Source organism: Amphiura filiformis, chromosome 11, assembly GCF_039555335.1.
Source record: "Amphiura filiformis chromosome 11, Afil_fr2py, whole genome shotgun sequence".
NCBI classification, from domain to species: Eukaryota; Metazoa; Echinodermata; class Ophiuroidea; order Amphilepidida; family Amphiuridae; genus Amphiura; species Amphiura filiformis.
The window spans coordinates 58,749,675-58,774,351 of NC_092638.1; the positions used below are offsets into that span (position 1 = coordinate 58,749,675).

General features: G+C 37.9%; 1 protein-coding gene across 1 annotated transcript; it reads right to left on the reverse strand.

Annotated features, from left to right (window-relative positions):
• Positions 1-6,741: 6,741 nt before the first annotated feature.
• LOC140165078 (alkaline phosphatase-like) lies at positions 6,742-18,156 on the reverse strand. The gene is given in 10 exon segments (XM_072188501.1): positions 6,742-7,099; positions 7,101-7,179; positions 8,072-8,209; positions 9,413-9,604; positions 10,194-10,334; positions 10,994-11,195; positions 12,101-12,276; positions 12,756-12,930; positions 13,988-14,211; positions 17,873-18,156. Coding segments are annotated over 10 exon segments (1,659 nt in total). The 5' UTR covers positions 18,015-18,156; the 3' UTR covers positions 6,742-6,909.
• Between the last annotated feature and the right edge of the window lie 6,521 nt (positions 18,157-24,677).

Genomic DNA, 24,677 nt, shown 5'->3' on the forward strand with positions numbered 1-24,677 from the left:
TTTCCTAGAAAAAATCATTATAATATCAAATCTAAACACCATGCCATGGAATTCACCATATCACGTCCAAGCTCACATTGGGCGCCCCATTCCTTTTTTAAAGGATTTTTTTTAGTTTAAGTGCCTGCATCATATGGGTACAATGTGATTTTCCAGTAAAATTCCGTACCCCTTTGGAAGACATGACCTTAATCTCCCGCACAGGGAGTGTAAATTTCAAATGGAGTCGCCAGGCCATTCAGCTTTCAGGTAACCCCAGCCTGGGTCTTTTAGTTTCAATGTGAATTGCTTTTGATTCTCTCTCCAGCACCTTTACGTTGCAATCCGGGGTCCTTTGTTCCTATCAATATGCTCTAAGAAAACGTTCTAAAAGACCTTCCATATACATGACATAGGGCAAGGGTGACTGGCTGCCCTTATTATTGCTTTCTTGGAAGCTATCCATATTCTGATCTATTTGTTTTGTACGAGCCATCAGGCCCGTACGGTGCGGTGGGTGCGAAATTTTGCAAAAGTATACAAAAAGTCCCAAAATTACCGAATTTGCGAACGTAGCGAGCAAAAAAATCCGGTTTTTTACGCTTTTTTGGTCAAAAAAGGTCCAATTTTTCAAAATCAGACCCCCCCCCCCAAAAAAAATCCTGCGTACGGGCCTGCGAGCCATGCACATAATATAGATATCAGTTTATTAGATTTACATGTGCTTCATTTATTTGGTGGAGGACTTTACAAAAACAAAATGCTTTTAGACATAAAAACATGCCAAGGTCGCAAGACACTGCATTAAGATGTTCATAAAGGAAATATTGCAAGCATTGAAACTAAATGCGAATTTGTCCAATCACCGTGAATTCTTCACTTAGTTTAATTCATATGTCAAGCAACATTTGATTTGTTGGCTCATTGAACTAAATTGAACAATTTTACGTTATGCGTCATTATACTCACAACTCGTTCGGATCTTGTTATTCAATAGATCAACCTGACAATGGTACAAAGTGATAACACTAACATTGATTCAATTATGCTATCTACAGTAGATAGATAAACACTAAAACATAATGGTCCAATATGCTATATCTACGGTAGATGACTCTAAAACATAATTGTCAAATTATGCTTTCTACTGAATATAAATATTTGGATGGGCTGGAGATCCCTGTATCTTTATCCATAAAGACTTTAGGGGTCATCTTTGACCATATGACATGAAGCGCATTTGTCTAAAACTTTGAATTGCCAGATTGGCAATATCTGGAGGATTAGGCGGTTCCTGAGTTTTGATGCGTGTACCAATGCGGTTAGGACTCTTGTCCTGTCTAAGATTGATTTCTGCTCCTCCTTCCTTAATGGCATCTCCTAAAAAAACCTCACCCGCCTGCAGCTTCTCCAGAACAAGTGCGCCAGACTCATCTTCAGAGAGCCCAAATAAATACTCATACTTCTCCTTTGCTTCACCGTCTGCACTTGCTTCCAGTTGCTAAACGTGTCCAGTTCCGCACTCTCGTCCATGTTTATATGGTTCTTTCATCATCTACACCTAAATAACTGTCCTCTATCCTTACACACACCCGTCATTCTGTGTACTCATTGCGCTCTACTGCTGCCACTTGCCTTTCCCTTCCCAGATCCAAGCTGGCTGGTGACAGAGCATTTTCCATCATTGCCCCTGTTTTATGGTATAGCTTGTCTTCCAACATTCGTGACTCTGCCAATGTCCAAACCTTTAAGAAGAACCTGAAAAACTCACCTATTCACCTAATGTTTCCTCCCTCTAGCATTTTTCCTTTTCCATATCGCTTTGTTTCTTCATTTAAAAAGCGCTCTTAAAGTCTGTACTATTATTAAACATCTCGAAAAAAGTAACTATTCCCCCTTTAATAATGACCATCATTCAAAAACGGGTGATTGTATTACAAATCTGTAAAAAGCGTTGGAAGCAGAATTTATTTCTGCACATTTTGACACCTCATTTGCAGCAATTGACTAAATATTGACGTCACAGCGTACATTTAAATCAATGTAACCCAAGATTTGAAAGTTGCAGTAAATTGTATTGATTTTGTATTCAGTGTAATGGAAGGAAATCTGTGTAATGATATCTGAGTGGTTTTTGTATTGTACAAATTTGTATGTAAGTGCAACTTTCAAATCTGGACCTCACTACATTAAATTGACTGTGTTTTATTGTTTTCTGGGCTATCGTATCAAATGAGGTGTCAAAATGCGCAGAAATAATTCTGCTTCCAACGCATTTTACGGATTTGTAATACAATAGCCCCTTTTGAATAATGGTCATTATTTAAGGGGTTAGTTACTTTTTTTGAGATGTTTATTATTATTAATACTAAAACACAATGGCTCATCATTATGTTATTTACCGGAGATACACTATAACACAATGACCCACTCTGCTATCTATCTTACGGTAGACATCGCTAAAACAAAATGCTCCAATCTACGGTTTAGATCATACTAAAATACAATTCAATGTGTTATCTACGGTAGATAAAACTTAAACATAACGGTCCATAACTATGCTATACGGTAGATAGCAACCGTAAGCAGGGTATGCGCAATACTTGAAACATCATACAGGGTGTCCCAAAAAAGAGGCCCCTCATTGCGCCCTCTTTTTGTCCTATTTCTGAAATGTTGATCAAATATATTTTGGTATGTAAAGAAACCTTGAGTCGTTAGCTTCAATAAACCAAAACAATCATATCAATCGGCTCACAACTTTTGAAGATATGCTCTTTTAAAGAAATGTACCCCTTTTTCACCCTGTCCACGGAGAAGGTTTTGCTACTTCAAAGATTGAAAAGGAGTACACATACCATGCATGAATATCAAACATTCCTCAATGATAACTTTATAAAATAACTTTATTTATGGAATGGGCTTTACCGGTGGGTTTTGTTAATAGTGTAATTAATTTGTGGGTAAAATTGATGCCGAATGGGACTTCTTTTGCTTTACTTGCAATTACTTATTTTTTCTTGGTTATTTATGCCCTTTTGTTTTATTATGTTTCTTACTTCTTACTTTGTTGTTTCTTGCTTTTTTTAAATTTACAACATAAGTCATTTCTCTTTTTAGAATAAAAGGTAGCCCTAAAGGGCTGTTTTGTTTGTCTTTAGTTCTTATGAAGTGAGTTTACTGTGCTGCTCTGTCCTCTACTTGGTTGCCTCCTTGGAGAATACAGGTTTCAGCCCTGGTCCTCATTGCATCAATTGCGTTGCGTACCATCCTTGTGCGCCGGATACTTGCAAATGCATTCAGTAATACGTTTGCGAAGATCTTGGATTTTGTCACAAAGGAAAAATATCAATCGGTGTGAGGTCTGGTGATCGTGCAGGCCACTCCACAGCACGATCCATCCAAACCACTCTGTTTGCTATCCGTGGACAGAGTGAAAAACGGGTACTTTTATTCAAAAGGGCATATCTTCAAAAGTTGTAAGCCGATTGAAATAATTGTTTTGGTTTATTAAAGCTAACGATTCAAGGTTTCTTTACATACCAAAATATATTTAATCAATTTTTCAGAAATAGGAGAAAAAGAGGGCGAATTTTTTTTGGGACACCCTGTATAATGCAACATTCTAATCAACAACATGATGTATCTTCATAAATTAGCAAACCGTCACAATATTGATATACAATTGGATCGATTGCGTGCATATTTACTGGTCGAGCTATGAGTTTTGAAAAAAAAACCCTCATAACAAGACCAATAAATATTGGGCGTAAAGCACCCAATTTTATCTTTATATCATGCCTCGAAACCATTATTTTCACACACTTGGATTCAACAAAACATAATAATGACATTAAACATACGCCAATCAACCAAATTCGGGTTTTTTGGGTTTTTTTACACAACATACGACTTGTTGAGTTGTATCTCGCGTGTGTATCACATACGCGTCCTTACACATACTGCAGTTACTGTCCGTTTTCCTATACACAATACACAGTGCTCTTTCCCATTGACGCGTGACCTTTACAAATAGCCCTACGTTAACAGTATGGGGATATGACTAGTTAACGTCGCTGTGTGAAAAATAACCGGCCAATATTAAAAGTACTCTTCTAAAGTTCTAGAAAATATAGTTTTTTAACATGTCCTAAATTTTAGCTAATTTAGATGTTTGGAAATATTCGTACTTTGGTGTTTTAGTTAATGTTATAGGTAATAGTACATTGCCTAGTTAACGTCGCTGTGTGAAAAATAACCGGCCAATATTAAAAGTACTCTTCTAAAATTCTAGACAATATAGTTTTGTAACATGTCCTAAATTTTTAGCTAATTTAGGTGTTTGGAGAGGGTCGTACTTTTGTGTTTTAGGAAGGACATGTAAACGACAGATAACACCAAAAATATGAAGAAATTATTTTCAAACCGTGTTAAGTCAAAAATCATTATGTTGCTCATTTTCAAGAATGCTGGTTTACAAAAAGCACGCCATTGTCTGATTTCGTGAACAAAGCCACACATAACATTGTTTCCTTTCGTTTCCTTTATAATCGGTTACCCAACTGAAGCTATGAATACCAGCTTTATTGCGATATCGCACTATGAAAACAGTCACTTGTGCACAACCAGAGAAGATCCGATTTAATCAGTTGAGCTGTTTCAATGAGTGTTATCTTGGTTTAATAGCTTTTAATGGGGTTAAGTCCTGCAAAGGTCGAAATGAATTCTACTGTAGACATGACTGCATCATGACACGTCGTCTTCGCCATTCCTCCCCGGAGTCTCTACCAATTTGCGGCGCGAAAACATAGCTGACATTGAACACATATTAACTTTCATGGGAAATCGAAAGGAAATAGACACACTTTAACGAGAAAATGATAGATGAACAATATACATCGTTTACAGTTTGACACACTGCCGAATATCGATTGTCTCTTTAATAAATTCTGACATTCAACGAGCATGTTTGCTATTCTATAACTATCATAATTCAAATAAATACACAAATCAAGAATTAATTTTGATAAAAAAAATTCTTTGGTTGGTGTTAAGTATATGGTAGTGGCGGGACCATTATTTTTTCGGGGGTAGTTTGGGGAAAGTGAATTTCAGGGTGGGGGGAATTCCAAGGATTTCTCCGAGTGGGGAGAAAGCTCAATGCCCCCACCCAGGTCTCTGGTATGCTTTTAAGAAATATTTTATTTGAGAAAAATGTTGAAATTAAAATTCCCAATACAAAATCATAGGGTTGTAACTAGTTACCAAAATAATAATGGCAGAGTCAGTTGGTTTAATTTTTAACTCGAGTTAGTCAAGTCAAGTCACTCTCGAGAGTCACTGTAAAATTAAAGCCTTAATGTACTATCTTATTTCAGAATATACCTTTATTTTTTTCAAAACTGATTTTTTGGCATATTTATATATTCGCAAATCTTAATCTTCATGAAGCCAGTTTGGTTACGCTCCTCCACACATGTGGAGGAGCACAACCAAACTGGCTGCGTAGGAGACTAACTCTGAGGCCGCACTCGGCGTCCTAATCCAATAAGTGCGAGATATTTCAGGTGGTGGTCGCCGTGCATTCTCTAAAATCAGTAAATTTTCATTGTCAACCGTGTAATTGAATGGGATTATTTTGAAATTTTAAAACGCTTGAAATATCACAAACAAATAGGCCTTTGTTAATAAATAATATAAATACAAGCTAAAACCGTTGGGGTTCGATAATGAACCCCACAAAACTAACCGAGTATATGGAAAATGCCATACGGCCGAGCGGTTTTGCCGGCTCTCTCCGACCATCATGCCACCCGCGGCCTGAGATATTTCGAGTGATAGAGGTGAAGTTTATGATGTTGTTTCTTTGCAAATTTTCAATGTTTTTCGCGTGCAAATGTATTGGGAACTTTCATAATGATTACATATAATCTATTTGGAAGAAAAAAAGAAAAATCTAAAAATTTAAAAAGATCGTACATTAAAGCTCATCACTGAACGTCACTGGAGTAACTCGCCTTATTTACGAGTCATGACTCGTTAAAAATCGTATCTTGTTTTGCTTTGCATGTTTACATAACAGTACTGTATAATATTATAATGGCATTACATTGGGATATTCCATTGGGCTATTCCATTTCAATTCCATACCCCTATGGAAGACATGACCTTAATCTTCCACACAGGGATAACTTGCATGAATGGGTGACGCCATTTAAAATCTACACCCCCTGTGTGGGAGGTTATAGTCATGTCTTCCATAGGGGTGCATGGATTTTAACGGAATAGCTCGTGGACATCTTACAACGATTTTAAGGACAAATAACCCAACAAATACATAAAATATCTTTTATATATAACGTTTTTTAAAACATTAATCTCATATCCCTGCATTAACATATCATTTAAATAATTTTCATTGTCGAGTTATTCACAGATTAGAAAAAGTTTTCAAGCACTAAACATTTTTTCTAGTAAGGCGACGAAAAAGAAAAGCCTGTTCTACGGGCCTGACCGATCCAGGTTTTGAACAAATTAGGAAAAAACTTTTCCTGTACAAATGAATGCCGACCCAAATTTCGGAAATTTCAGGAACAATTTTTTGTTTTTTGTATTTTCTCAAATTGCAAATTATTTACAGATTTTGGTTATTTTTTTTTCATTTTCAAAAAAAACAAAAAACAAAAAAAAACACCCAAAAAACAGGCCGACCGACCGACCCTACTTTCGTCGCCTAAACGTTTCAAATAAATCTTTTATCAACACTCTAGTAATATACTTTGTTAATAATTTAAAAAAGTGTTTTTTGGCAACTTTTAAAAATATTTTTGAAAAGGTTTTGTAACTTTCATTTCTAAAAGTGTTCTGTCAAAATGTTACAAAAACGTTTTGTATTTGCTAAGGTGATATAATGAGTTGATTAAATTATGCTCAAACAATAAATAATTTGCATATAACACCAACAACAGCAAGTACAAACATTCTAACATTCAAGTTATTCTTATTGGCGCTATTCCCTCGATCGCAGTCTCTGTACTCGTCCAAACATGCCGCATATCGTACAGCATGAGCTATATAGCTCTGTTCGTGTACGCTGTGGAAGAGGTGGGCCATGGGTCCAGGCAAATATCCCTACGTCCTGTCCGCCGTGATTCTCATATTCTGTAGGAACTAGGGCAGGTGCGAGGAAACCAGGTTTGCCTGTTGAAAAAGGAAAGATAATTATTAAAAATCATATTATTAAAGTGTGGCACAGCGACAACGCCTGGAAAATATTTATTTTGTACAGGCAGGGAAACTAAATCAATACCCGGGATCAATACACGTATATCGGCTACGCACGATTTGATATTCAGACGATAAATCTTTGGATACCGAGGTAGAAAATGACGAATATCTCCCGTAATTTTTGGTTTCTGAAGAAGCCAATTGTAAGGCTTGCACTTGAATATAGGTGTTCAAAGAACATGATAGTCGTTAGCGAGTGTATTGACAAACAACTGTGCGTTTTGAAATCAAAACCTGACAAAAATTCAGATTTTATATGTCCAGAACAAAAAAAAACAAGACAGCTGCACTCATTCGAAAACACTCGGGTCACGGAACGTATATAGTGCAGTGTAGACCACTGGTGGTGGCAGTCTAAATGAGATGACGTACCAGGCTCCGACATCTACAGAGGTCTGTCACCAGGCTATTGTCAAGCCTTAGTCGGATGTAATTTCGTTATGTGCCATTCATTTTATTTTGTAAAAATAGTTCTGTAACTGTATTTTAGTTTGTATTTGTATGTGATACTTAATGTACCGAATCAAATCAAATCAAATCAAATCAAAACAGAGAAACTCACAAACTTGAATTGCCGGATTAGCCAACACCGTCTGTCAATTTTAGCCTTCTTTGAAGATAATAAGATGAGCTCTCATGTCATTCATTTTATTTACGAAGCTTCATGATTCATTTTGGGGTGCTGACGTTATTATTTGAATTTATGACCCGATGAGCGCCTATTTGTTCTGAGTAAGTCCCAAAATTATAACCCCACATATTAGTTGGGACAACCCTTCCACAACAATGACAAAAAACGTCTTACTTGATTCTTGTTCCGTGACATTCCGTCTAAATCCCGTTTCATTAATGCTCCTTAGCTCTTCTAGCGCACCAGGTCCGTTTGCGTAGCCTAGTGTCGTGAATGGGATTCCATCAACATCTAACTCTTTGTCGTTGAGACCTGAAAGAGTGAATATATATACAGTATTATGCTTTAGCCTTTTACACACTAAAAATCACCTTCATCTTGGGCTAAAATAATCTATTAAAATCGAAACAAAATATGCTCGTCACCCTCTAAACCAAAATGTGGCCACTTAAATTCACATGCCTTCCTCACGGTGAGTTTGGGGGCCTCCAAAGTCTGACCTGGCCCAGGGCCCCCAAAAAGGTAAATCTGGCCCTGGATGAAATGGAGGTCGAAATGGGGTGACGAAGACGAGGGTTAAGCTGAATTTATACTCGATTACCGAGCGATTGCGATAAAACGCTTTTGAAAAGCGATGGACAATCGCCGAATTTTGCGATGCAATATAGCGATTGCAGACGACAATTAAAATATTCTAAATGCCTCAAAATACATTTTTAAAACATCACATGCTGTCAATAATTATTGCTTTGAATTAATTCATTATCAAAAGTTAATATTCGAGAGAGGTAAATTAATTAGCAAAATAATAGATCCAGTTGGTTGAAAATGATTGGTTGACGCATTCACGTGTCGAGCGATATCGCTGGGAAGTTGAGATTTCTTCAACTTGCCAAAAGCGACGTCGTTTTTGCTTCGGCGATTTGAATCGATTGATTGGCTTGACGCTCTGGAAATGTAAATAAACACTGAGCATACGTCAAAATCGCTTTTCTGCCAAAGCGATCGAGTATCAATTCAGCTTTAGTCTGGAACTGGCAGAGAGCATCACCATAGTTCAATGCCACATTGTAATGCATCGTTTATTTATGATTCTAAAATTATTTATTAGGCTATGTTTTGGTACTCTCGATGCAGAAATTACACAATGGTTTGCAGAAATATTCTGATTTTGAAGGTAATTGGGAGAGAGCCGCCCAGGATGTAGAAGGTTGTAAACCATGAAGTGTTCCATATGAAGACCTGAGCGTAAGAAGACCGTAAGTCCACTTGGCCCCTCAACATGTATACACTAAAGTTACGTATAGTTTCGTAGGGTTTTATAATGTTTAATACATGTTCCATGGTGAAAACATCATGAAAGGTTGTGAAAGATTTGTTTTGGCCCCTGAACATGGATAAAACATTACCAAACTATACGGAACTATACGCAACTTGAGTGTATATTTGTTGAGTGGCCAAGTGGACTTACGGTCTTCTTACGCTCAGTCAGGTCTTCATATGTAGGCTACATACCAAATATCGGATTTCCTCTGCTCGGGTATCCGGTAATCGTCATTGAATGCCCATGATCGGCCGTCACTATTACCAACGTCTCCTCCACGTCAATCAAACTGATCGCTTTTGTTACAGCCTTATCTAATGCAAGAGTGTCAGTTAAGGCTCTGTGTGCGATACCATCATGATGCCCATGATCTATTCTTCCTCCTGTTGACAAAATATGGCAAAGAATTATGGATCAATCAATCAATCAATCAATCAATCAATCAATCAATCAATCAATCAATCAATCAATCAATCCGTCGGTCGCAACACATAGTGGCGTACGTGAAGGACAAAATACGTCTCCGAGCAAAACGTTTTTGAAGGATATGCTACTACTAACGGAGTCGATACTCCTCCACTGTTATCTCTCAGTGGTCCGATTCCATTTAAAATTTAAGTTTAAGGTTCAAACTATTAAACTGTATCTTTAATAGTTAACAAGGAATAACTATTATAGCATATTAGCTAGCTCTAAACCTATACGCCACTATGTGAAACGGACAATTTGGAAAATGGCTATACGCCACTATGTGTTGCGACCGACGAATCAATCAATCAAACAATAAGTCAATCACATCACATCAATTAGGAGAGTTAAAATAAAGAATAGCAATAGGTAGTCATGCAGTGTTATGAAATAGTCCCGGGAAATAGTGACTGTAAGAGTACTGTAATTTCTGGCATGTAAGCTTTGGCTTTAATAGATATAGATAAATTGGACGATAATCAGTATCAGTGTCATGTGACTTACCCTCAACAACCAGAATAAATCCTTGTTCGTTTTTGCTTAATATTTGGATCGCCTTTTCAGTCATTTCTGCCAGTGACGGTTCTCCTGTCTCATCAGTGACCCGATCCTCGTCATACTGCATGTGACTTGGTTCAAATAGTCCTGTAAACATTGATAAATGTAAAGGTGAAATCATGATGAGGCTATGATGATCATGGGCTTGAATCCCGGGCTCGAATGCAAGGTCCTTTTATCAATTAAAATTTTAAAATTTGTAAAATCACTCAAAAGACATCAGAATACCATGTCTGATGTCTCTCTATTTAGTAAATGAGAACGTTCAAGTAGTGACTTTAAGATTATATCGCCGACATTATATCGTTATGAATACGGCAGACGGCCGAATCCGGATTCGGCTTTTGGTCAATTCATTTTACGCATGCATTACTTTTGAATTAGAGAACAAGGGGTCAATGCTATACCTATAGAGGGCAGCATATCGATTTTTTAACGGTTACCGTCAGTGACCGTACTGCGATGCACCGTCAGCTAACCCTGTATGCCGCCCTCTTTTGATTACTTATTACGCTGTTATCATCTGATCTCCGTTAAATAATTGATATGCTGCCCTCTATTATGTACAGCATCGGTCCCTTGTTCTCTAATTCAAAAGTAATGCATGCGTAAAATGAATTTACCAAAAGCCGTATCCGGATTCGGCCGTCTGCCGTATTCATAACAAATTATTATCTTCATGGGATTATGAGTTGAGATTTTACTGGGTTTGAAAAGACCCTTTCTCCTTTGAGACTAATTTTTACCTAACAAATAGTCCGTTTCCGCTGGATCTACATCATCAAATTCACCCTTATTCCATACATATTTGCTATCATACTCGCTGTGTAATTCCATCCATTCATCAATCAGATTCCGACCATCCTCACGCTTCCCAGTCTTATTCACATACTCGGGATCTTGGGTTGTGTTGCTCAGAAAATTCCGCCTTCCCCCTCCGAGGATAACCTGCAATGTGGAAATTTAATTATCATAGTGATATACGCAATTATACTCCCAATATAACACGTGAAGCGTCATACGCAATTCGCTGAGGGCGGGCAGCGATTATGCCATGATATATAAACAGTTGATTATGTCGCCCACTATAGTTATTATAATACAAAAGGGTCGCTTTATAGTTATTGAGGATTCATTAGTGTGCGGTGACTATCTCTCTTAAATTGGCCGATTAAATTTAATTTTAACGAGTTATGATAGGAATCAATCTAAATAGATTTAAAAATAGATTGAAAGGTTTTTTGTTTTCACTCTAACTCTCTTTGGAGACTGACTTCACTATCTGATCAAGTTTTACTCCGAATGTGATACTGCCAAATGAAATATGTTTGGAATGAGATTTCAAACTGTTTTAGAGTGAACATTTTCATTCTTTTTTCAACTGGAAAGGACTTGTCCCTTGAAAAAAATTGAAAAAACAATGCAAATCAATCCTTTCTACTGAAAATTCAATCGAAAAAGATTTGCTCCTAACTTTAATCGCTACTAAAAAGGGTGCTACCCTTAGGACTAGCGCATCTGCAACGTGGTCAATCCAAAAGAGTAAAACTTCACACTACTCGGTAAAAATGAATTTAGTTTTTTACTTTTCTGAGAAGGCCAATGGTATAATTAATCCTTTTCCACTTTATTGAAAATTTTAAAAAGTTGAATTCATGCCATTCTCAATCCCTCTCCCGGTGCCTACTATCACAACCGACAAGACTAATCACTGTATGCACTCTTTTTAAACTGCACTGGCTCGTAATTTACTCTATATCATTTTAGGGAGTTTTATAACTAATTCTACGAAGGGCGGGTTGTATCAATTTTTTTTAATTTATTATTATCTTGAGACGGTTTTCTTGTCCTACCTCTATATCTCGACCTTTCGTCAATAATTGGTCAGCAATATCTTTGCATCCTTTCATAGTCTCATTCTTTGGGATGTTACTGTCATCTTCCCAATAACGTGATGCAGAGTTGGCGTACAATGACGCTGGCGTCGCGTGAGTCACCCGAGCGGTACTGATGAATCCGGTTGATTTCCCTGATAAATGTTTGGAATAAAATTAGCATATATTAATTTTAAAAAAATGAATTTTTTTTTAATTTGTACATGGATGTGTTACGTGAACGCGTGATGCCACGCGATGTCGTTGCAACCAATCGAATCAGCTTTGCACTCTTAAATCACATCATATTGACGTCACACCTTCGCTAACGCGTCCACGCGCAAAAAAATAACACTCTGAAAATGTTTCATGGAACCTAATTTTTAAATGGTGTAGCGAGCATGAAATTGTGCATTAGTTAACGTTTCTTAATAAGCCTTGATACAAACATGATAAATGTGTGCTAACCTCCTCTTTCGACCCTTAAAAAATGTCATCCCTGATCCCTCCCCTCGTTTTGACTAAATTACCCTCCATCCCAGGGGCTGATAATTATTGCAAGCCCCGTAAGTCTATATGGAACTAGAATAATGGAAATAATTGGAAATATAAAAAACCGTCAATGCACACCTACCTATATCTCGTGCAGGTACGAAGAATGACGCAACATTAGAATTGTCGTTTCTAGGGCAAACCTCGTATTCTATCGTTTCATCGACACCAATCACTTCATACTTTGTCTTCACACCACTGAACATTGCTGTAGCCGTACCCGCAGAATCGGCAACCTGGCGATCTGTATTATACGTCTTTAATGAGAAAGCATTAGCGTAGCGTAGATTATGTAATTAAGACAGGGACGTTAATAAAAATAATTTACTGTGTGGGCAATTCGTCCGTGTGTTACGATCGAGCCGTAATGACTCGAGGCCAAAATCACATTTTACCCAAGTTCACTCCAATGCAGCACAATAATATACTGTTTGATTAAGTTAACAAAAGCTAAGTCTTTAATTGAAAGCAAAATACGATAGGTACATGACAACAAATGCACATACAATATAATCACACAATCACAATTTTAACTAATCGGTACTTAGTCAGCAGTCTGATCATAGAGTTCTATTGCAATGTTCTGGATAGCTGATGTATATCTCCTTGTTTGCTTATCCTGCAAAAATCAATATTCAGCGAAGTTCATTGTACACTTGCTTTTATACATCCTTTGCATATAAAATCCTCGCACAGAAATGGTGCTGCTTTCTCCAAACACTCAACTCCTTGCGCAGTTCTCCAAACACTTAAGTCCTTGCGCAGATGACAATCTCCAAAAAAATGGTACTTCTTTCACCAATCACTCTCTCTCTCTCTCTCTCTCTCTCTCTCTCTCCCTCCAGGAAACAAGCTTCTTTCTGCACTGCTCCACTTTATTGACAGAATAAAGTCTAACTCATCAATAAGTTATACAAAAGATACACCAGATCAAGGGAAAGTAATTTACGTTGTGGGCAGCTCTAATGCGAACAGTCAAATTAAGTGTCTCTCATGGCTTTTGGGTCGAAAGTTGCCTAGAAAAACCCAAACCCTGTATAGAATGAACAATTTAGGGGGTCGTCTTTTATGATAAAAATCAATCTTTAAGCGCTGTACTACGTACAATTCATATTTTTAGGATGGTCATTTGTGTTAAGTGCTCCTATAGGACCTCAGCCTTATACCTGCATATGTCATAATTAAGTTTAAAAAAATAAGCGCATTGATTTATATTGCGCTACGCACAGGCACAACGCCTAGCCCTAGACGTTGATCCACAAGCCTCAGCACACTTTACAAGTGTCCCCCCGTACCCTGGTTCATATAGCTTACCTTCGACAATGCCACGTGTGGGAATTCCTCCCACGCAATCTTAGCCTCTTCCCCAGTCTCTCCTCGTAATTGTCCCTTTAGTATCCGTGCTGCTGTTATAGTAGTGATATCCATGCCATCACCCACAAATAAGATCACATTCTTGGCAACATTGGTGTTGAGTGTAGCAACTTTTAAAGCTTCCTCTATCTCTGCCTTTCCTTGGTCATTCCAAAAACTTGCAGCTGTAAAAAATGTATTTATTATTCGTGTAAAACTGCACATAGTTAAATCAAGCGCGAGGAAGCGACAGCGACTAGGACGGAAACCTCCGACCAGGCTTGTGATTTAGGTCCACCTCGAACGCTTTCTTGATCTCTGCATTTCATTTGTAAAAATATGTAGATTTATGTTATACATGTAAATTCATATAATAGGCGTATGGATCCTAAGAGTGCACATTTTGAGCTCTTCGCGCGCTTATAAAGTTATTCCATTTTTGCCCCATTAATTCACTCTTTTTAGCTTCAATATAGCAATTTTTGCGTGCTTTGTCGCAATTTAGCATCGGGGCTACAAGAACATTGTGAATATTTGGCAATTTACACACAGTATATTGTACTCATCTACGCATGGCAGCTACACATGGCAGCTATTGCCCACTTCTGGCACTAGCAGTCGTCATGGCAGGAAGGTGAAAAAAGTATTCCAAACTTTTGTCCATGACCCCAGCAAACACAACGTTTCCGACATTATTGGCAAAATGTTAGAAAAGGTGGCCAGAAACTTTTAAATGTGGGGTTATACCAGGGACCATAATAGAACAGTCTCTTGTTATAAAAAGGATATATAAGGGTATAAAACGTTTTCATAATCGTTATGAATGCGGCAGAGTGACGAATCGAGAATTTTGAGCAAATTGAGTTATTGTATGCTTGTGATTATGTTTCAGGTTATCTTTTATTTCCACCAAAAATTAATGGTAAATCATACTCCCCGACGTAGTTATTGAAATTTTGATTTGGACGAATCGTGCCTAAGTGCGATAAATGAATTCGGCAAAAAGACGAATCGTATATTTAGCTGTACAAATCAGGTTGATCTATAGTATTGTAGGCTAATATAGCCCGGGCCTATAGCTGAAAATCCTGAATTTTCTATATTAAATGTCATTATACTGATATATTTGATACCAACGTATAGTTGTAAGGGGTGGTGCAATAATTATGTGTACCCCTGGGGTGAATGCTCAAAATGGTCTGCCAAAAACGCTTGCCCCCCCCCCCTCTTTGGCCATGCCAAAAATCTTTACCCCCCCCTTTCGACGTGCCAAAAACCTTTGCCCCCCTTTGACGTGCCAAAAATCTTTGCGCCCCCCTTACACATGCAAGATTTTGGGAACCCGAATTTAAAACCTTAAATTGTGTTATCATATAATGCGAGCGCAGCGAGCAGGAAATTTTGCATATTTGAATGTGTTCCTAACGTTTTCCTATGCCTTTTAGGGCGTAATGTAGAAACGGTACCCAAAATATCTGTGCCAAAATTGCTTGCCCCCCCCTTTCGACCTGCCAAAATCGCTTGACCCCCCCTTTGACCTGCCAAAAATGCTTGCCCCCCTTCTGGCCTGCCAAACAATCTTTGCCCCCCCCTATAATTCACCCCGGGGTACACATAATTATTGCACCACCCCTAAGTATCTTCTACCCAGTAATACCAAAATAAGTACAAACATTCCCCACATGATATCACAATGGCTTAATAATGTGAGTGCGCCCCCGTGAAATTGGAAAACCATACGTTATTGTTATTTCTGTTTTAAAATCCTCGAGTTTTTGCTAAATATTACAGGGATGACTGTTTGTAATTTATAATACAAGTTAAGTCTAAATAGCCTTAGGACAACCAGTAATTTCTACACAAAAGCCCCAAATCAAGGATGCGTGCTATGGTTTACACGTAGTTGAAAGCGTATTCGACCACGAACTGCGCAGTGGTAAGACATTTTGGCTACAGCATGAAGCCGAATAACTGTTAAAACGCGTTTTGAGGGATCGATCGATTGTTTCAGAACATGCAAGTATTGCAAATAATTCGTGTGCATTCACTTCTATAATATACATTTCAAATGAGTGCTCACGAATGTTCTAAATTTTTATTAGGACCAATGGAATGACACAAAGTTTTCAAACGCCGTTTACTATAAGAACCGCCATTTTGTGTATTCGGCACTCTGCCGTGTTCATTATAAATTATCATTCAAAAACATTTGTCTAACATAATGTTATTTATCTGTTGACAAAATATTTGGCAAAAAATGTTTGCAAAACATTTTGAAAATATTGTTTTAGTGTGCATGGAGTGTTTTTATACAAAACGTTTTAAAAGCGTTTTCATGATCTTTATATAACTCGACATTTAATGTTATAAGAACATTTTCCCCAAAACCAAAACATAAAAAATATAACCCATTTAAAACGTTTTAAATACATTTTATTTGCCTGGACTGTATCTGAATGCGATTGCTGAAATTCTTATACATATAGCATATACCATGTATGTAAAACACACATGGAGCAGTTAATCTCTCCTGACCCTTTTACATATTTCACCTTATCATCTCACAGCTCTAATCGTAAGTTCATGTTAACAGCTTAAGCAAGCCTGATTGTATTGCCATGAAAGTTCAACTTCGTTAAAGGGAAAACAGTCGGACTTCAACTGAGAAGATGACAATCATGCTTTCCTGCAACAATTTTACTAGAGTTAGTAATTTTTATTTTAACCAACTAAACCAAATTGCATGGAGGACGCAGTCCTATGATTGAGCGCATATCCGGAAAAAAACCTGACTTTCTTTCTGAAATTACTTACAATTGGTTTATAACTCGCGGAAATACTTTTCAGAAATATCGACAAAATATACAGACAGCTTGAGACAGACAGAGATTGAGTCTCCTAATGGAGTTTGCATCGAATTCATTATGCTTTGACATAAAAACGCACACTAAAAGTATTGATTAGTTACTGCATTATAAAAGTGGGGGAAATGTTTTTGTTTAATTGGGATTGATCAGCATCTATGAATGCCATTTAATGCAGGTTACATTAAGTATTGCAAATAATGTAACCAAAACACAAAAAACATCTAAAATGCAAAGACCAAATGTCTTTACACTGCATAGACTCAGTAGACTGCTGACCCTGGACATGAGAGGTAAATCTTATTATTAGTCAGCACAGTCTCAGCACCCAGGTCTCAGCATGTAAAAGGCTACGGAAGTGGGCTGGTATAAAAGTGACCCAAAGTTTAGTAGGCCCCAAAGTGCAAGTAAATGGGTAACCGGATAGTCCTATGACCCCCGGCTATGACCATGAAAACAATAGGCTCTCAGCCTGAAAACAAGTAGGTAGATGCGTATAAAGCGAGTGGCTTTCATGCCAGAGCAAGGGGTTCAGGGGCTAGGGGCAACGAGCAAAAGCGAAAATGAAAGCAGAGGATAAGGAGATGTTAAAGGGCCCCGCATTGCTCCTTGTCCATGGGGCCTATGAGGTTCTTGCTACGCCCCCCTGCAAGTAGGGTCCATTTAATGATATGACAGTGAATAATTATATACTTGAGAGGTGAAGGGGAGAAGGAGGAGGAGGAATAATGACATAATAAAAATGTGGTCCAATACATAGTAAGTATTGGTATTGTTTTACATTGAAAGAATTTTACAACTAGAGAAATCAGATTAAGTATAGAGAGTAGGCCTGGCTCTGTGTTTTTGAACTTATTGTCGCATAAACCACCTTCCCTTGTCGATGTCATCAACGGAATTACCTTCAAATGTTAATTAATTAATTGATTGCTTAATTAATAATGTTATAATTTAGTAGGCCTAAGTAGTCTATAATACGTACGTTGTGAGGCAGAAAGATATGGTCCCACTGTGAGCATAATAAGCACTGTCAAAGTGGAATACGTGATGGATGGCATATGTGATGCTGCAGGCATCCTCCCCATACATCTTCTTCCCGTAACCATTCGGAGTACATCCAACATCTTGCTAGAAATAGAGAGCAAATACGTTGCCAGAAATCTGTGAATGAAAATGACGGTAAAATACTGCTGTAGCTGTAGGCTTATTTGTATGTGTAGATGTAATTTAGTTTAAACTACTACAGGAAACCTGGTAGGAAGTTAAGATTTTATACACAGATTAACACATGCAACTATTGAACACAATGGCCTCATCCCAGTGGTATAGTTCAATAACCTTAATTAAACAATCATTGCGCAATATTTGGCATCAAGTTGCAGAGTATGAGATGTTGTACCCAAATTTTCAAAGGTAGTTATTCCATGAATGTACAATGTATTGGGTTAAAGAACTGTGTCCTTATCGATGAGAATATTGGGTCCACTATAATATAATAGCTATTATAATAGAACTATTGAGTTCATCGACCATACAGGGTTAAAACAATGACAATTAATTCATCGGCTTAGTGTGAAATTGTGGGTCCCAAATTATACGGTACGTGTAATTATATACTTTTTTTTATAGTTCGAAACTTCAAGTTGAGTAAAATTGGTCTATTCCAGTTGAAATCCATACACCCCCTATAGAAGACATGACCCTAATCTTTCACATAGCAGAAGAATTGCCCAAACAAACGACTGTCAAATAAAACAGCCAGTCTATAAAGAAAATGGTTCTTAAACTTAGCGAAGATAATTTATATAAACTAACTTACCTACAAGTTGTCTTTTGATGCTTGATGTTGAAAAAAGAAATCACTGTATTTTTTTTCTATCGCGTGACACGCCGTTTTCTCCTATCTTTGGCGAAATGCGATCTTTAGGCCACTCAGGTGGGATATATTTACTTCTTAAAACTAAAATCGGTATGACATTTGATAAATTCATACACCCCGTCGCTAAGCGACGAGCGATTGGTTTTGGACCAATGAGTTAGCGTGCGCTTTTCAAACGTAAGTAAAACGCTCTACCTCATTGATTAAAAACTAATCGCTCGTCGCTGAGCGATGGAGTATACATTCAGCTTATCCAATGGGAATGTTGTGCACGGATGATAAAGATACTGGTATTCCGACTCGTTATATCGTTATTCAATCTCGTTATATAGTTTCAATTTCACCCTCCCTCCTAACTCCTTTCGGCTTCCCGCGTTAAAACGAAGTATCAAGTATCTGGTATCAGGCGGGTAGGAGACGAGCATGCCCTAGCGGTGTTTGCAATCTTATATTAAGACAAATAAAGCTGACACACAAGAGGACTGGTAGCCTATAGGTTCTATTAAAGGAGGCTTGATATAAGGGGACGTTTTGCGTTTGATATATTACTGCATGGCCTTAACTCAAGAACCGTAAGACTTTTAGTTAAATGGCTAGAACTCGAAACATTTGTGTCCTGCCTTCACACTCGCCTTAAGTCATATAGCCTTTAACTTTGCTTAAATGTTCTAGATATAAGCGCGATATCTTCTGTGCTATTTACGGAATGGCTGCCTCCTGCTAGATTTTTAAATTGAATTTGTAGGCCTAGAGGAATCCAAAAACCTGAAAATAGATGCCTATTGATCATGTTGATCGTGATTTAATAGGCCTACTAGGTTTTATGTGATTACACGTAGGCCTACTCTTGGAAGCATCTCAAGTCCTGCGACCCTCAGACTGAACAGTTCTTCAAATGCTTTAATAATTATAATGACCAAAGGCAGCAATTGCACATACGACTATCTTGCAGTAGCTTGCAGTCACATGACGACCTGCCTCCCAAGAAACAAGGCTAGTATCTGTATTGTATCTTGTTTGGAGACACTTCGTTTTACCTGGAATGGAAACTGTAACCACCTTTTGTTGACCCTTGTCAAAAACCCTCTCTATACGGGTGTCGACTGCAGACGACAAGTTTCAAATTTTCTTTAAAAATTTAAAAATTGTATGTTTATGGCCATTATTTAGAATGCATGAAAAATGCATTAAAATAAGTACAAACAAGCCCGGTATTAGATCAGTAGTTTTTGAGATATCTCTCGATATTTTCAGGAAATTATCTCAAAATTTAAACTTTTTATGTTGAAGCCTATAGCCAGCACGTAAAGCATTAACTGTTTACGTTTCGGCACGTACGGAGAAGGGGACAAATAACTCGCATTTATTTTCATCGGACCACCATGTGCAGCAAATGAGTTTTACAAGCAATGCCATTGACCCCAAAATGCCCTATTCATTGGTTTTGTTTTGGTTTTAAATGTTTTTTTATTTCTGTTTAGTTTGGTTTTCCTTTGAAACATGTTGAAAATGTGTACATCGGAAAACCTCACGAAATCTTAATTTGTCAAAGTGATTCTAAAAAGACAATCGAAAATGCTCAGAATTTTAATAGGTTTCATCATTCAACAGTACCGAGTTTTGAGAAGCCTCAAAATATCGCTTCCTCGTCATCAGCCGATGTTGTTCATGTTGCACTGCGTCATCATCCCTATATCTTCGTGTCAAAAATTGCCGTGATAGTACCATGAATCCTCTCATTTTTCAAAAGCTACGCATGGCGATTTTGTTCGAGATAGGCCGAGCGACTCAGGCTAAGCGGACCATTTACATGATATGAGATACCATAGCCCTGCCATACAGCCTGCCGCTTAGTTTCTATTCTACGATTTGCGCATGATATCAGTACCACATGGTGTTACCATTATAGAAAATTCGATTTGTTTTCAGGTAAAACGCAGGTGTTGTTTCCAGTGCATTAACTCGAAAAGCAATACACTAATTAGTGTTTGCTGTGGATATCTTTAACTGCATTTTATAAGTAAAGATTTTGAAATCCAAAGTAAAAATTGTGATATTTTCAACTGTTTGAGAAATGAATTATACAAAGGAACCCGTGTAAAACCCAGGTGCTGTATCTATAATACAATGTACATTTATCGACTTTCTTTATCTGCGTCAATAATAGAATATCGATTCAATCGAATTGAATACATGTCTCCATTTTGAGTTTGTACTACACCTCTGAGCGACAAAGCGATCGATTTGTGAAATACCAATCGCCCGTCGTGTCGCTCACCAACGGAGTATTAAGTTTATATTTATAACACTGGCTGTTGAGTGTTGACATTGTGCGTTGTTAGCTCCGATATTTTCTTGGAAACGGCTAGAGACCACTGGCAACCTACCTGATCAAAAAGCGATGATATAAAATCGAGCAAAAATACGCATCAAATAGACGGGGCAACGTAAAAGTAGCCCCCCCCCCCTACTGCAGAAAGAAACTAAAATATTTCACCGGAGGGTCCTGGAAGCTATCCAGATCAAAAAGCAGGGACCTTCATTGAACTGAGACACCGTGACATGATTGGAACTGTGTGGGACAACCTGATCAAAACAAGCGGCAGGAAATTTCTGACTTCGGTGACTTCATCAAGTGTGATGTCACCTGATCAGATTTGTCTCTAATTAGTTATATGCACTTTCTCGTCATCAGCCGATATTGTTAGCTCTGATGGTTTCTTGGAAACGGCTAGAGACCAACCTGATCAGGTGACATCACACTTAATGACGTCACCGAAGTCAGAAATTTCCTGCCCCTGGTGCCGCTGGGTTTGATCAGGTTGTCCGACACAGGATCTAATTCCAATCCTGTGTCTCGGTTCAATGAAGGTCCCTGCTTCTTGATCTGTATAGTTCCAGGACCCTCCGGTAATCTCCAGTACTTTTACGTTGTCCCAGTCTATGCCTATTTGGTGCGTGTTTTTGCTCGCTTTTACATTTTTTATCAGGTAGGTTGGTCTCTAGCCGTTTCCAAGAAAATATCGGAGCTAACAACATCGGCTAATGACGAGGAAGTTCCTCGAAAGCGCTCCCGGTAAGCGAAATAAACAAGTAGGCCTAGTGTTGAAGTTTAAATAATTTTCATGTTCACGTATGAATCTGCAATTCTATAATACTAGGATTGTTTGTACTCGTTTAATGCATCTTTCATGCCCCGGGCTTTCTTGCTAATTCCAAATATGGACATAAAAATGAACCGTTTTGAAATGTTTCAATTTTTAAAGAACATTTGAACCTTGTCTGCATTCGATTTCAGTGTGAAGCGGGCGGGCTAACATGTTTAATATGTATCATACGAATGGATACCAATCAAAACTTTGTATATTATTTCCGTTTTTAGCTCCTGTTTTGTTAGCTAATTGTTTGTCATATTTGTTTGATTGATTTTTGAAGTAGACAATATGGATATTCGTTATAAATTCGACTGAGTGGCGAATGCGCAAAATCACTGTTCTGAGTAAACGGCGTTTGAAAATGTTGGTGCCATATACCATCGGTCCTTGTAAAAATTGAAAACATCGGTGTAGGCCTAAATTATTATGTGCAGCATTTATTTAGGCCTGCACTACTGCTGGATTTGTCATCAAACCGAAGTTTTTCAGAAATGAAAGTATTATAAAAAATGTCAAACTTATCAAAGTAATTGTGATTGTTTTACACAAGTAAATGAGAAACATGCAGTTGTGGACTTCACATGGTTTGTACTGCTAGCCAAAGGGAAATTCAAATAAAGTGACCTAAAGTACCCTGGTCAAATTAAGAAAAATTACATTCTATGAAAATGGTGAGTGATTTGTTATCAAATCATAAACAAAACCTATTTCAGGTCTATGAGTTGAAATTACCTTTGTGCTAGTTTTTAGACAATTTTGAGGCTTTTATTAGATACGACTTTGCTCAATAATAATGCAAATTCAGTTCAGGGTGGTTCATCATCATCATCATGGCATCCGTCTGTCTCGGGAGACAATGGAGTTTTGTGCCCTAAGTCACTCTGATGTTTGGCTGCATCGCCTGCTGTGGCTATGCAGTCCAATTCTTGAACGACAAATACTCTTGTATTTGCTGCAAGTGAAAACAACTTCTTGCGATGGCGGAGCTGACACTGAGCCCTGCCGTCTTCGCTCTCTTCTCACTTCCCACTGCTGGACCTTCTTCTGGTTTCCAACACATGCTCCAGTCTTGACAGCATCTTTCCAGCTATTGCGATCTGCAGCCATGCTTTCCCAGTTTGATGGGTTGATGTCACAATTTTTCATGTCTCGCTTGCAGACGTCCTTGAAGCGCAGGGCTGGTCTTCCAACAGGTCTGGAGCCGATTTCTAGCTGGCCATACAGCAGGTCTTTTGGGATTCTACCATCATCCATTCGGCTGACATGTCCAAGCCATCTCAAGCGTCTTTGTGACATGAGTGCAAACATGCTTAAGATGCCAGCTTTTTCCAAGACGGCTTTGTTGGTGGTGGTTGCAAAACATCAAATTCGACGGGTTGTATCTCAAATTTGTTAGCATCACCATTCACTTTGTTGTCTTTTAATAAGACTCCCTAGATCATGGTTTTTAAAGAATGTAAACAACCAGTCACTTCGTAGCTGAGAAAATTGCATTTGAATATACAGTAAGGTATGGGAATGTATTGGTGTAGACACATAATAATTATAACTCGACAAGCAAATTTATTCTTAAGAAATTTATTAATAATAATATTAATATTTAATAATTTCATCGAAACATGTCATACATACATATTTTTTTCAGTAATCTATTCAACAAAAATACAAAAACATCCTACAGAAATATACATATCAAGGTGTGTCTCAATAATACAAAAAGGCAAAAATGGACAAAAGGCATTCATGATTATAACAAAGGTGTCTTGATATTGGCCTATTCCAGTTGAAATCCATACCCCTATGGAAGACATGACTTTACTCTTCCACACAGGGAGTGTGAATTTCAAAGGGTTACCTGAATGGGTGACTCCATTTGAAATCTACACCCCTGTGTGGGAGATTAAGGTCATGTCTTCCATAGGGGGTTTATGGATCTATGCCGTTATGAGGCAATTCAACGTATTATGATCCATGAGCATTATTGTAGGTCAAATTAATGCTCACATTGCTACCTCCCTCCCTCCCCATAGTTAAAGCCATAATTTCTCTGTGTTACAAAACTTAAAATCTGTGTTACAAATTGTATGATTTCCATGATTTTCTGTTTTCCACAATAAAGCACTGAAAAGCAAAAACAAACATGTTTTAAAAGTGTACTTTGTCAGACATGTCCATTTTTACTGTGGTCTCCCTCAACATCGCCATTAAAATTGAGCATCATCAATGGTTGATTACTGCTAAATAATCACTTTTCTTTTTTAAATTTACAAATCAACACAAAAGTTAGACATTTTACAAATTTTTTCACTATTTTGTGGCCTTTTCAAATTTCCGTGACCAAACCCCGAATTCCATGAATTTTTCTGTTTTTCCGCATCACAGAGAAATCATGGCATTACCCATAGCTGCTGCCTTGAGGATGTTATAGGATGAGCTATTGCATAGAGACATTCAATTTCTTACATTTTAATTCAGAAAAGTGCTGTTTATTTCTGTAATCAGCAGCAATGGAGTAGCACCATAGGGGCATGTCCCCCCTCCCAACAGAGTCAAAAATTTGACAAATTCTATAGAAAAAAATACCAAAAAATGGCTGGTGCCCCCTCAATCAGACCCAGTGCCCCTCAATACGTACTGGTGCAACCTAATAGGCTGACTCATGCTATGGCAAACGGGGGGCAAACTGGGGGGCAAGAAAAATATTAGGGGGGCAAATGCCCCTTGCCCTCAGAGTGCCGCCACTGGCCACTGTC